The 13,571-nt window shown below is 39.9% G+C and overlaps 1 protein-coding gene across 1 annotated transcript in view; it reads right to left on the bottom strand.

Annotated features, from left to right (window-relative positions):
• Fryl (FRY like transcription coactivator) overlaps positions 1 to 13,571 on the bottom strand; it is a 232,914-nt gene that overhangs the window by 47,121 nt on the left and 172,222 nt on the right. Inside the window, exons 33-40 of the mRNA XM_077803150.1 lie at positions 13,373 to 13,541; positions 10,196 to 10,455; positions 9,736 to 9,876; positions 6,445 to 6,613; positions 4,322 to 4,406; positions 3,213 to 3,325; positions 2,069 to 2,219; positions 1,277 to 1,380 (exon numbers count right to left, since the gene is read on the bottom strand). Coding sequence (XP_077659276.1) covers positions 1,277 to 1,380; positions 2,069 to 2,219; positions 3,213 to 3,325; positions 4,322 to 4,406; positions 6,445 to 6,613; positions 9,736 to 9,876; positions 10,196 to 10,455; positions 13,373 to 13,541 — 1,192 coding nt within the window. The remainder of the gene's footprint in view (positions 1 to 1,276; positions 1,381 to 2,068; positions 2,220 to 3,212; positions 3,326 to 4,321; positions 4,407 to 6,444; positions 6,614 to 9,735; positions 9,877 to 10,195; positions 10,456 to 13,372; positions 13,542 to 13,571) is intronic.

Raw genomic sequence — 13,571 nt, 5'->3', positions numbered from 1 at the left:
AATTAGGAGGAATAATGAGTATGCTTGCTACCAAACTCTACAGAAATTACAGTCATCACTGGAGAACTGGCTTTACTACTTACCTTAGATACCAAACCCTGCAGATGCTCAAGGCCTCATATAAAATAGCACCCTCCTACTATATATACTAAATCATCATCTAGGTTACTTATGATATACCTAATACTATTAAATGCTATGTAAGTAGTTGTTACATTGTATTCATTAGGGAATAACAATAAGAAGAAAAATCTGTACATGTTTGGTAAGGATACAGATGTTTTTTACCAAAATATTTTTAAACCACAGTTGGTTCAATCCACAGATTTGGAAACTATGAACACAAGTGCCCACTGTATACAAAAGACTTTGTGGAGTATGATGTATTTGTATTTCATGGAATATGATGGGTTTTTTTGTGTGTGTTTTTTAATTGGTTTAAAGTTGTACACTTGTTTTTATAAGAGCCTATTGTCCTAAAGCACTAGGGAGAACCCAGGTGATTTTTAATGTACTTCATTTCTAAAATTTAGTGATCTACTAGAAATCATTACTGTTACATAACACTATATATAAGTGAATTTTTTTAAAAAAGATAGGCATTTTGGGGGGTGGGTGGGTGTGCAGCACATTAATAGAAAACAAATGTCTGAATATTAAAAGAATGATTATATTACTAAGTGTTCATGGCAGGAAAAGGTGTAAGAAGACAGCTACCTTGACCTGCTTCAGGAAGCCAATCCCATGAGCATGGAAGGCACTGAAGATGAGAGCCCATGCAGGGCATGTGGAGTTTCAGGTGTAACAATCAGATTGTCAACCAGGTCAATTCTTTTGGGAAATACTTAAGAGTCTATTTCCATATTCCATCTACTCTGAAAATTTCTAATCCCAGAGGTAAATTGATTCTGCTCTTCCATAGCCACAGAAATTTCCCTAGTGGGTTATACGTGTGTTTGTGTGGAGTACAAAGGGCCACGAGATAGAAAAGGGAAAGAATAGGGACCAAATGGGCTGGCATTCTGGCTCAGAGGCAGAGCACTTGCCTAGCATGCCGGAGTCCCTGCTCTATCCCTAACACCACAAGAAAGCAAAAAATAAAAACAGGGACAGTAGACATATTTGTTGTTTGAAATCAGGCTACTGATAACTCCCCAGTGGATTTGGAGAATCAACAGTGAAAAGTCCCACAAACAACACACTAAACACCAAAACAAGAAGCATCTAAGCACTTTCTGATCCCTTTCGGAAGGGATCAGACATGAGGATGTATTACCTATAAAAATCGCATGAAGAAGAAGATGGAGGTAGCTTCCCCATTCCACCTTCACACTGTGATCGATGATCAGATCCGTCAGAAGGATCACCGCTATGTTACACCTGCGGCAAACGAGAGCATGATTAGCCTTTGGCTAGACCTGAAGAAACCTAGGGAAAATGCTTTACAAATTACTCAAAGCCTTGAAGATTGTATTTCATGGAAAAATACAACTTCTCAAGAAAACAAGAGGAAAAACAAATGCAGCTGAAGGAACGTTAAGCAATAGCGTTGTTAGAACAAAACCTAAGTAAGGGCCCAGGCTCCTTGAGGTCAAGGGCCACATGCCCTTTGTCCTTCAGCCTTGAGACCTAGCACATCACTTGCCACAGAGTAGGTGTTCAATACGTGTTTGGTGCATTCATGAATTCTCAAAGAAGGCAGCAATTATTCAACTATAATTTTAACTCAGTAGAATTCAATCTAATTCAATTCAAAATAAGAGTGCCCACTACAAGAAAGTCACATTTTTGTCAGATGTAGTAACTGGGTCCCAGAAAGGTCAAGTAACTATGCCAGACACCCAGAAAAGCAGCAGCAGAATGAGATTGAATAATATTAATTTTGTAGAGAGAGAAGACTCAGATTTTTGGCTGTCTTAAAATCTGAACATGGTGGTTTAATTTGTTGCAGCATCTCAATTAAGAAGACTGCTTCCATCCATTCTGGGTCATGAGACAGCATAAAGAAGGCTCAAAGTGTTCAGCAGCAACGTGGCTCATAGGAAGTAGGAATGGCGCTCTAGTCCACCTGTGAAGAGGTAATCCAGGTGACGACGTTTCAGGCACGTAATCCACCAGTGGTGACCAGCAGCCTCCAGCTGGTGGGAAGGGCAGTGGCTCTCCTTGGTTATGCTCCATCACCTTCAGTCGCCAATTAGAATAAAGTGGCATTGAATCACCTATCAAGATAAAATCGTCTCATTTTCTACACCATCTAATTCCTGGCAATATAAGCAAACTCTAGCAAGACACCAACTATTTATAGCATCAGAGCGTGATAAAAAAATAACTTCCCACTATTTGAACATAGGTATGCTAGGAAGACCTGGGTACAAATATTATCAGATTAGGCCAACTGGAGCGAGAGGGAGAGACAGAGATAATTAAGAGATATCAATTCAGGTTCCATCCTTTATATTAAAGTAAAACAACATTAGCACTTCCTTACAATTCCCTAATTGATAGCCAAACCAGGAGACAATCTTATAGTGAAACTGCCTTCTAACATGGACTTTTTGGAAAGTTATTCAGGTCTAAATTTCCTGAGACAGGACCAACACAAACCCATCTCTTAAGAAAATCTGCTCCACCACAATGGGGCTGCAGGTTCAGTAAAAAATGATGTCAGGGAATGTGAATTCTGTGTGACGTGGGTAAGTCACTTAACCTCTCTGGACCTCAGTTCCATCGTGCATAAAATGAGGAGATTGGATCAAATCATCTCCAGGGTCCCTTCCTGGCTTGAAAGTTTGTGTTTCTGCTCTAGTGTCATAGTGAGATTTGGGCAGATTATTTATGTTGTAAGTGCAAGGGACAACCTCTTTAGTAAAATGCAAATTCACACAGGGAAAAGCAAACACCTGTTAAAAAACAAAAACAAAAAACCAGGTTGTGCCTAGTGTATTGGTTCTATAATGCTTCTTGAGAACCAATTCTGTCATCTAGAGGGAACCTGTGTTTTGTTTTTCATTTCTCCTGTTTATATGTTGCTTATTTAAAATCATTCTTCAAAATCAAGACATTTCAAGACATTAGTCAAGACGTTATGTTGGAACACCACTAGTGGCAGTTAAATAGTCTTTAAAAAATCAAATTTTTGGAAAACTATATTAATATAATAAGCAATAGACCTCATCATTATAGTTCTATAAGGAACATTTGGAATGGATTACTTTTTTCTTCTTCATAAGATCCTCCAGAGCTGCTGCTGTATCGAGACTCTAGTCTGTGGTGCTGACGGTTTAGATGGCTGTTCAGTCCACTGTAGATATCCAGCTGCACGCAGCTATGGGGATGATCAGGGAGGTTAGGCACAGCTCATGGAAAAGTGGCATTTGTACTTCTGTTTACTTCTTACGTTTAAAAAAAGCATGTTATGCAAAATACCACCAAGAGTTTACCATGGTAAATGTTAGTTTCCACCTTATAATTCAAAAGTTTAAGCTTTTAGTCAATCATTCCTACTAAATATCTCCCTTAAATAGATATTTTGGTGAGACTGATTTGATAAAAAAAACAGAGTAAATAACCATTTTTAGAAAAGTCACAAATTGTAAGCGACACCAAAGTTACTTATCAGATGGCACCTTTTCATCCATTACAACATATCAAAAATCTTAGCCTGGGGCTGGGGTTGTGGCTCAGCGGTAGAGGGCTTGCCTAGCCTGTGCAAAGTGCTAGGTTCGATCCTCAGCACCTCATAAAAAATAAAATAAAATAGACGTATTGTGTCCAACTAAAAAATATATTTTAAAAAATCCTAGCCTGTCAGCATCTTTAACATAAAGACAGTCAATGTGAAATTTTTCCAATATGGAAACATATTTCTTCATTAGAAGTTTTGCTTTTTGGTCCCCTTGCAGTGTTATTGATCAAACCCAGGGCCTCATGCACACTTCATAAGCTACATTCTCAGCCCTCCTCACCAGAGTTAACACAACAAAATACACATTCCAGGAGGGTACAGTGGCACACTCCTGTAATCTCAGTGACTTGGGAGGCTGAGGCACGAGGATTACAAGTTTAAGGCCAGCCTCAGCCACTCATCGAGGTCCTAGGTAACTTAGTGAGACCCTGTCTCAAAAAATAAAAAGGGCGAGTTGTATAGCTCAGTGGCAAAGCCCCCCTGAGTTCAATCCCTAGTACAAAAAAAAAAAAAAAAAAAAAAAAAAAAGGAACAAAATAAAAAACCCCACACAATCCAATGCAGAGATTTTCATTTATTCTAATGACAATCAGTCTGTCAAACTGAAAGGCTAATGAAGACCAGAAAGGTACTCACCTCTCTTCAAGGTTCTCCTTTATGGATTTATTATCAGGGTTGCCATCTGTGGGAGCTACCATTGTATTGCTACTGGAAGTAGTTCCTACCAATAGAAAATAAAACAGTACCTGTTAATTTAAGAGAACAATAAAGGACAGAAGATTTCAGTCAAAATCCACTGAAATGAAAGCAGAGAGATTTTTAAAAAGGAATGTACTCGTAAGGATCAAGAGCGAAAGGAGGTAACAGCAACAATTTTAGGGATGCTAGAAAACAAATGCACAGGAAGTAATTAAGAATCATGAAGGCAGCGGGGTGTGGATTAAGAAGTTTCTACTATTGAATCTCCGAAAGGCTCAGGAATGAGCAGCACTGAGCATCTGGAAATTGGGGTTCAATGCAGAGCTGAACATAGGAGAATGGCTGGAAACCTACTTTAGAAGCAGCCTCCCAAATCTATCTCCCTGTCTTTTGCAGTTGGGTGGCTGTCTCTACCCACATCTGGAAGAAGTCTCTTCTGGTGAGAGTAAGGCAAAAGATTTCTGGACTAGGGTACACACTGCATGGCAGGAGGAGGAAGCACCTTACTGATAACAGGGAATGAGAAGAAAACCACATACTAAAATTTGAGACTTCGTCTCCTGCTCTGGATCCCTCCTCCCCTACTGGTCTTTTGGAGGCTCAAGGCCTGTGTAAATATGTGTGTATATAAATACATAAAATCTATCCACACACACACCCTCTCCTTTAGGCAGGGGAGTTTTTGCTGGGAAATCAGATTATGAATGATTTAAGAGAAAAGGCCTACATGGAGATCACTGAAACCATCACTTAAAAAAAGGACACAGTCAACTAGTCCTCTATAAATATACAGATTTTTAAAAAAAAATATTTCTTAGGTGTAGATGGACTCAACACAATGCCTTTATTTTTATGTGGTGCTGAGAATCGAACCCGGGTCCCGCCCATGCTAGGCAAACGCTCTACCGCTGATCCACAATCCCAGCCCCTTGATTTTTTTTTTTTTAAGTTTCTTTCTTTCTTTTGGTTTATTTTATTTATTTTTTACGTGGTGCTGAGGATCAAACCCAGTGCCTCACATGTATTATTAGGCAAGTGCTCTACCATTGAGCCATAATCTCAAGCTCCAGAACTTAACAATTTTTAACACATTTTTCTTATAAAAAGATATGAAACTGGCAGGTTTTAAGCAAAGCTTTTATGAAGACAAGATAAACAGTGATGTAAGAAGTTCTGCTGGATGAAGAAATTTTATAACTTTATCAGGCTCAGAAAAAGTACCACCATGAAATTTGAATAGGATACTGCTAAAAAAAAAGAAAGAACTCCTAACTAAAAAAAAAAAAAAACACTCTTTGGAATTAAAATTGTATTAGCAGATATGAAAAATTCAACAGAAGTACTATTAGAAATCAATTAGACTGTAGGAAAAACAGGCTAAGAAATAAAAATAAATGATGAATAATAAATTGTGAAGATATAATTTTTAATATTTCTAATTACACACTGTTATTGACATGGTGAAAGCATTCAATATAAACTCCCAAGGAGTTTCATAGAAATTTCATTTATAATAGCCTAAATATTGTATTGATTTTCACTGGAAGTTATTCCCTCAGGAATGTAATTTCTTCACTCAAAATAATGTAATATGATAAGTATTTAAGGTGGCAAGTATGTTAATCAGTTTGATCTAATTATTCCACTTTGCATTCATAAATCTAACATTATTTTCTACTCCCTATATATAATTTGTCAATTTACAATAAAAATTAAATACACACACATACTTACTTGAATAAAATAATCATAATGTGCAATTTCACAAATAATTTGAATAAGCATTTTCTAAATTTAGCATACTGATTATATAGGCATTATAAATTTATATTCCAGTTCCCAATAAGTCTGTAAAGTTTCCCTCTATAATAGTAACACTCCTTATGTTACCAAATTTCTTTATTCATATGAGGATTTACTAAATCTCAGCACATTATGATACATAATTCACATTTGCTTTCTCAATAATGTTGTTTAAAGACTCAGATGTTTGCTAAAACTAACAATTAGGTAAAGCAACTCTTCTGACACAAAGCAATCAGTTTCAGGTGCAGTCTCACCTGAGGTGACGGAAGGGATTTTGTAGCTGGAAGTGATGCGGTAGTAGGGGGGGTTATCCATGTGGGTGACAGCTGAGCTGACAGGGTCTGTCAGCTGAAGTTCGCTCACCAGCTCCTCTAGCAACTGCATCGTTTTGTCCCTACCTAAATAAACGATAACTTTCTTCACCTGTCACAAAAGAAATGGTTCAGAAAAGAAAACACAAAATATTTATCTCATAAATTTGTCTTTCGATAAACTTTATCAGAATTAAACTTTAAGTGAAAGATAAATAAGCACAATCAAAATGTGCCTAGACACTGATTGGTAATGAGACACAATACCTTTATTATTATTATTTTTTTATTTATTATTCATTCATTCATTCATTCTGAGGATTGAACCCAGGGCCTTACACATGCTAGGTGAGCAGCACTTTACCACGGAGCCCAACCCCAGTCCTGTTTCTTCTTTTTAAAATAAAAATTAAAAAGAAAAAATGCTCTTCTATAGGTTTCTTTTTTAAGGGAAAAAGGTTTTGGTTAAAAGTTTTTGTGAAGACTTTCCCCTGATCTTTAGCCTCCAAACCTAGGATTTCCCTTTCGTTCTGTTTTTTCTGCCTTCCCTGTTCTCTACGTGGAACCTAGCAGTAAAGAACAGTCTTTAAGAGCAAGAGCAAGGAACAATGACAAGAACCCAGGCTAAGCTAACTCAAATGGATCCAGTGGATCCACTGGAAAGTTCTCTCATCTGCAAAATGGGGATAGTAATAGCACCTACTTCATAAAGCTATTGGGAGGATTAAATGAGATAAGTAAGATTTGTAAAGCACTTTTTAAATGGCGAGTACATGATATGAGTTTAGTTAAATGGACAAAAAAACTTTTCCGTACTATGTATTATATATTTTAATAATATGTATCACCAAAATAACTTACACAATCAAGCTATCTCTTTTTCTTCTTCCTATTTTAATCCTTACTATTCAAAATGTGGTCATAGGTATCATCAGCTGGAACTGGCTAGAAATGAAGAATCTCAGGCCCTACCCTCCTTCCACAACCAAGATCCACAGATGATTTAAATACACCCAGATGTGTGCAAGCCATATTTTAGACGACCCCGGTCAAATCTTAAAACATGCTTTATTATATCAGAACAAAAATCTGTTTTTTTTGGTTGTTGTTTGTTTTGTTTTGGTACTGAAGAGTAAATCCAGGGATGCTTTACCCTGAGCCACATCTCCGGTTCTTTTTATTTTGAGACAGGGTCTCACTAAGCTGCTGAGGGCCTAAATTAATGAGGCTGTCCTCTAACTTGTGATTCTCCTGTCTCAGGCTCCATAGTTGCTGGGATTATAGGCACGAGCCTCTGTGCCTGGCCACACTGAAAATTTTATAATGGTTACCCAGTGGTAACGAACCTCACAGAGCTCTTTACCCATCCAATGGACTGCTAATTCTCTCTGTTCTTGGGTTCAGTCTCCTCTGACCACGCTGTGTGCATTCCTGCTCCTGTGCCTTGGCTCTCCTGTCTGAAGACCTGTGGCATTCCTGCCCTGATCCTATCAAGTCCTCAAGTCCTCTCCCAACCGCTCCCCACTTTTCTGTGTGAAGCTTCCCAAAATCTATTTGAAAGCGTTGTTTTCAAAGCATGTAACAGGCTTAATATTCTTTGAGAAGCATCGAGAGACAGGTAGGTGTCTGGTCCTAAACCACATGACTCCACAGTACCTCTCTGACACATCTCCTACAGTTCTCCCTCATGTTCCTCACCCTCTGCCACACTGACCCCTGGCTGCCTGCTCCCTTGCCAGGCTTCCCCACCATGGATGCGAGATGGAATTCCAGCCCATTAAGTGTCACAGCTATATGCCTCTGTGGCCTTGAGGAAATGACTGTTTTCTCTGCCTTTTTAAATTCATTTGTAAAACCGAAAAGCCATCAATTTATTCTGAGAAGTGAATGAAATAATGTAGACGAAGTGCATTTACCATGTCTGGCATAACAAGTGCTGAAGAAATAGTAATTAAGAAACTATTGCTATTAACACTAAAAATGACTCCTTTTAAATTCCTGTCAAATGGCTATTCCCTAAATTTCATCTCATGCTTTTTTTCTAGTTCCCACTCCAACTCACTCATTCATCCATCTGGTTATTGAGGACCTGCTATGTGCCAGGAACCATTGAGGCACTGTGAATACAGCAAGGATCCAAACACAGACCTATGCTCTTCATCTACTTGGCTGAGACAAATGGGTAAAACATCGTTTGTGTGGTGATGGCTAAGTACTGGCAAGATCAATGAAGCAGGGTAAGGAAAAAGAAGACTGTGCACATCAGGTCTCGGGAGTACTGGTGCCCTAGGGAAGACCCAGAGGAGGTGTAGGGAAGAGAAGGAAAGAGAGTGCCACAGCCCCAACGTGGGACTGTCCAGTGTGGGCATGGCAATGAGGGGTGAGCATGAGGGAGAACTATAGATTTGGTCACAGAGGGGTCACATCTTGGGAACAATGCTTTCAAGTACACTCAGAAAATGCTGGCTGAAGCCAGGCCACTAACTGGTTTGTTTGAAGAGGGATCTGGAAGAACCTTTGGAGCAGCCTTCTGCAGATCACACTTTTAGGAGATGCCACTTCATGGCTACTGTGAACATAGAACAGGTAAGTATTCAAGCATCCAAGTTCCATTTTACCCTCGAGCTTGAGAGTTTTATAGGGCCCTTGGACAGATTTAGTTTTGCTTTCCCCACAGAGGTAAAGATTTGATATCCTCCATGTTATCTACTCTTCCTTTTCTCTCTATTCTCGGGCTTCCAGCAGCCTATAGCACTAAGCTCCAGTTCCCCACCTGCTCCAATCGCCCAATGCCAGCTGCAATACCATCCTCCTCAATCTGGTGGTCTCTGCTGCAATATCAATTTCTTCGAGTATCATCTCTTATCCAGATTGCTATGTTTCCTTATTATTCACTCTCAGTACTTTCCCTTATAGCCCTTATCACAACCATACTGGAACTTACTGATTTATTTAATAAATAAACTAGGTGTAGCTTCAAAGAATAAAATCTGTCTCACCAATCAGGTTGGAATGCCCAGTACCTAGAAGAGTGTTTGCTTATAATTATACTAGATAATATTGTTGAATGAATCAATAAATAAGGCCATCTACAAGTGCCTGACTGTCCTCACTCCAGTGGCTCTTGCTTGCTTCTGTAGGGTGACTGCTGTCCATACTTTGGCATAAACACATCTGAGGTATATACACATCTGAGGCGTGTGTGTATAAAGTTAAAAGAACTTGAATACTTACGTAAGGCAAGAGGCTTGGTTCACTATTCACCCCACAAATGCTGATCAAAAAGTGCAAAATTATTTTTAGGTTTTTCGGCCAGCCATCTGCAAGTGTGGTCCACACGTTCTCCACTTCCGACCAGGCCAGCTCATCGCCATACTAGGGTGCAGCACACACAGGAGAGACTTCAGTAACAAACTTGTTACACCATGAAACATGAGCAAATAGCATTTTTACAGACAGCTCTAATCTTTTTCACACTGTAGAGAATGATTATTTTTCATGTCTAACCTCATTATTACTAATAAATATAGAAGTTAAAAAAGATGTTTAATGAGAAGTTTTTTTTTAAAGAGGAGGATTCACAATGCACTCTGTGTGGTTATCAGATGGCCTAGTCTCTGCATCTGTCTGTAACCATGCTTCCTCTTCCCAGTGGTCACCTGTGCAGCAACTGCAAATACAAAACCCATCTTACCTTTGCTGTCATGTACATCAGATTGTTCAAAACCATCGCAGTGGCTTGTGGGGATCCCCAGCCTTCTCCCCGTAACCAGCGCCTGCTGGTCACCATAATTTCTCGGTCTTTTAATGAATCATCGTCATCTTCATCATGTCGCCTTGCTGTGGGCAGGGGTTTTAAATCCACTAACTCGATGTTGTTCACCCACGGTAAGAGATAGTGCAACATCACCTGCCGCCCAGCAGGGTGAGCTGTCTGAATCCTCTGGCTTATCTCTAATTAAAAGCAAACCAAAAGCGAGAACTGATGTAATTTCAGTTTCCTTTAACCTATAATTAATTTTAACATCCACTTAAAAACTAGGAAGCCAGATTTTTTTTTTTTTTTTTAGTACCAGGGATTGAACCCAGGGGCGCTTGGCCACTGAGCCACATCCCCAGCCCTATTTTGTGTTTTAGTTAGAGACAGGATCTCACTGAGTTGCTTAGCACCTCGCCATTGCTGAGGCTGGCTTTAAACTGGCATTTCTCCTGTCTCAGCCTCCCAAGCTGCTGAGATTACAGGCGTGTACCACCATGCTGGGCTTAGGAAGCCAGATTTTATTATATGAGTAATTCTCCTTTGAATAAATTTCATTTCAATGATGTCATAAAACTAACAGCTGACACAAACCAGATACTTGCTTTATATATAAAATACTTTTGGCAGTTAAAATAAATGTCTGTACACTGTTGGTGGGTCTGTAAAATAGTGCATACTTTATGGAAAGCAGCATAGAGAATCCTACTTCTGAGTACATATGCAAAAGAACTGAAAGCAGAGACTCAAACTGATATTTGCAGAATATATTCACAGAAGTCTACTCACAACAGACAAGAGGGGAAGCAAACCAAGAGCCAATAGGTGAATGAATGGATAAGCAATATGATATACACAAAGTGGAATACTATACAACCTAAAAGAAGAAAATCCTGTCACATGCTATAATGTGGCTGAACCTGAAAACATTATGGTAAGTGAAACAAGCTACAAACTTAAAAATATTGTTTAATTCTACTGATATATCTAAAATAGTTAAATTCATAAAAATGCTAAGTAGAATGGTGACTACTAGGGGTTGAGAAGAGAGGGAAAGGAGGGACTGCTGTGTAGTGGCTCTAGAGAGTTCTGTTTCTGCAAGAGGAAAGAGTTCTACAGATGTGCTTCACAAAATGTGCATGGTCTTAACACTACTGAGCTGTACACTTAACATGATTAAGATGACATTTAAAAAAACAAATGGATAAATGTAATGGCCAGATAAAAAGTCTACATACATGGATTACTTTAAAAGGACTCATTAAGAACCTCACTTACTGGTTCTACTTAGGTGCATTACTTTTATATTCCTTTCTTCTAACACAACAAAGCTGTGATGGGGGCAGAGACTCATTAACTTGGCAGAGTCAGACTATTATCTAGTGGCAGAGGAGTCAAACACAGGTCGATTCCAAAGCCCATGAGCCCTGATTCGCTATTTAGTTTCTGCAGATGACTAAATAAAAATCTTTCTCCTCTGCCCCTTCTATTTATTTACTCATCAGGAAGAGTGAATATGGAAGAGGAGTAGGTATGAACTTGACTCTGGATAGCATGACCCAGTTCCACTGCACCTACCCCTGGACCTAGGGCCAATGAACCTCTTATCCTCAATTTCTTATTCTGTAAAAAGAGGGTAACACAATAGTTGCCTCATGGGGCAACTGTGCAAATCTAAGGTAATGTCAATGAATGGCTGATCTTCCCCTCCCTCCCCCCAACCCCTTTCTCTTTAAGATATGGTCTCACTATATTGCCAAGGTGACTTGGCAACTCCTGGGCTGGTTCTTCCTCTTGTCTGAGCCTCCCAAGTAGGTGAGACTATAGGCATGTACCACCATACCTGGCTTTAGTCTTGGCATATGGTTATACTGCAGTCTATCATTTATAAAAATACCTTCGATTAGTACAGAATCTTATTCATTACCTGTAGTATGAAAAGTCATTTCTGGAGCTCAGAAAGTAGTTGAATGAAAAAATCCTGACCAAGGACACTCACTGTGGGAGCTAGGGCCATGGCAGTGGCCAGACCTCCTTCGGGGAGTTGGGATGAGGTGAGGAGGCAGCCCAGCTTGGAGCCCTGGGAACACTAATGTTTATATGGGTAGAAGGAAAGAGTCCGCCAAAAGTGACAGAAGAAATAGTCCATGGTAGAAGAGAAAACAGGAAATACTAAGTTTCTAGAAATCAAGAGAGCCCACAATTGAAAGAAATACAGGAGAGCTCACTGACGTCAGTGGCTGCAGAAGACCAGAAGTTAGGTCTAAGACACTGCAGTTAGAAGGTGTCTGGTGGATTTACAGAGAGGAAGCTGACACTAATGGAGTCTGAAGGCCATCTGAGAAGTCCCAGGCAGCCGTGCAAGGGCTGAGAACATGGGAATGTCAGATATCAATGGCCAGGCACAGGGTGTGGGAGGGGAGAGGAGTGGCGTGAAGGAGGAGAGAGGATGCAAAGAGCCAGGAGCTGATGATTTTTAAAGTGCACTTCACTGGTCCTGGGGACAGAGAGGAGGAGGGCCCTCACACTTTAAAGTGGGTACAGTTGATATCTGTATCTCTTGAGAAAAATCTCTCTAAACAAAGGAGTTAAAATTAGCAGATGCCAAGGACAAGAGCATCTGAAGGCAGAACCCAGGGAGACAAGCTGTGACATGCAGACTGAGCTGGGGTGTGGTTACACCTGGGCCAGGACATGCTCCCCACCATGGGCTTTCAGGGACTCAACTAGATGACTGTTCTCTGCGCAGGATCTCTGTCAGAGGACCAGCAACAGCAGAAATGGTGTTGAGGAGGCCATTCCTTGATGGCTAGTCATGTCCACGTTTAAGTGCTGGCAGGGATTTGGGAGTTGTGAGAAAGGAAGGGGCATGATCCCACTGCCATCTACCAGTGCAAACCAACAGGTGGGCTGCTTTTCAGAACCCAATGTGAGGGCCATTCCCCTCAGGTCAACTATGAATGGGGAACAAACTCCACCCACTGATGAGATGAATGCTGTGGGAGGATGGCAATGTGTGCATCCATTTGGTGTCAAATGTAATCTATTTAAAAATTTTGAATAGCTTTTAAGAAATGACGGCAGAAAAATAACTAACCAGTTCACTGATCATACCTGAGAATATGGCAAGAGTGAGCTCAGGATATGCCCTTGCTAATTCCTCGGACAACTGATAATATGAAACAGAATACAGATGTGGCAGGGGAGACAGCTGGCTGAGTACTCCATCTGTTCTCTGAACCTCCAATTTGTGAGCATAGCGAAACATCTTGGGTTCCAGAATCTACAAGAATACAAATTCATCAGCTGAAGT

This window comes from Urocitellus parryii, chromosome 10 (genome assembly GCF_045843805.1).
Source record: "Urocitellus parryii isolate mUroPar1 chromosome 10, mUroPar1.hap1, whole genome shotgun sequence".
In the NCBI taxonomy this organism is placed as follows: Eukaryota; Metazoa; Chordata; class Mammalia; order Rodentia; family Sciuridae; genus Urocitellus; species Urocitellus parryii.
The sequence above is the reverse complement of the archived record's forward strand: the minus strand, read 5'-3'. Positions and strand labels throughout refer to the sequence as shown.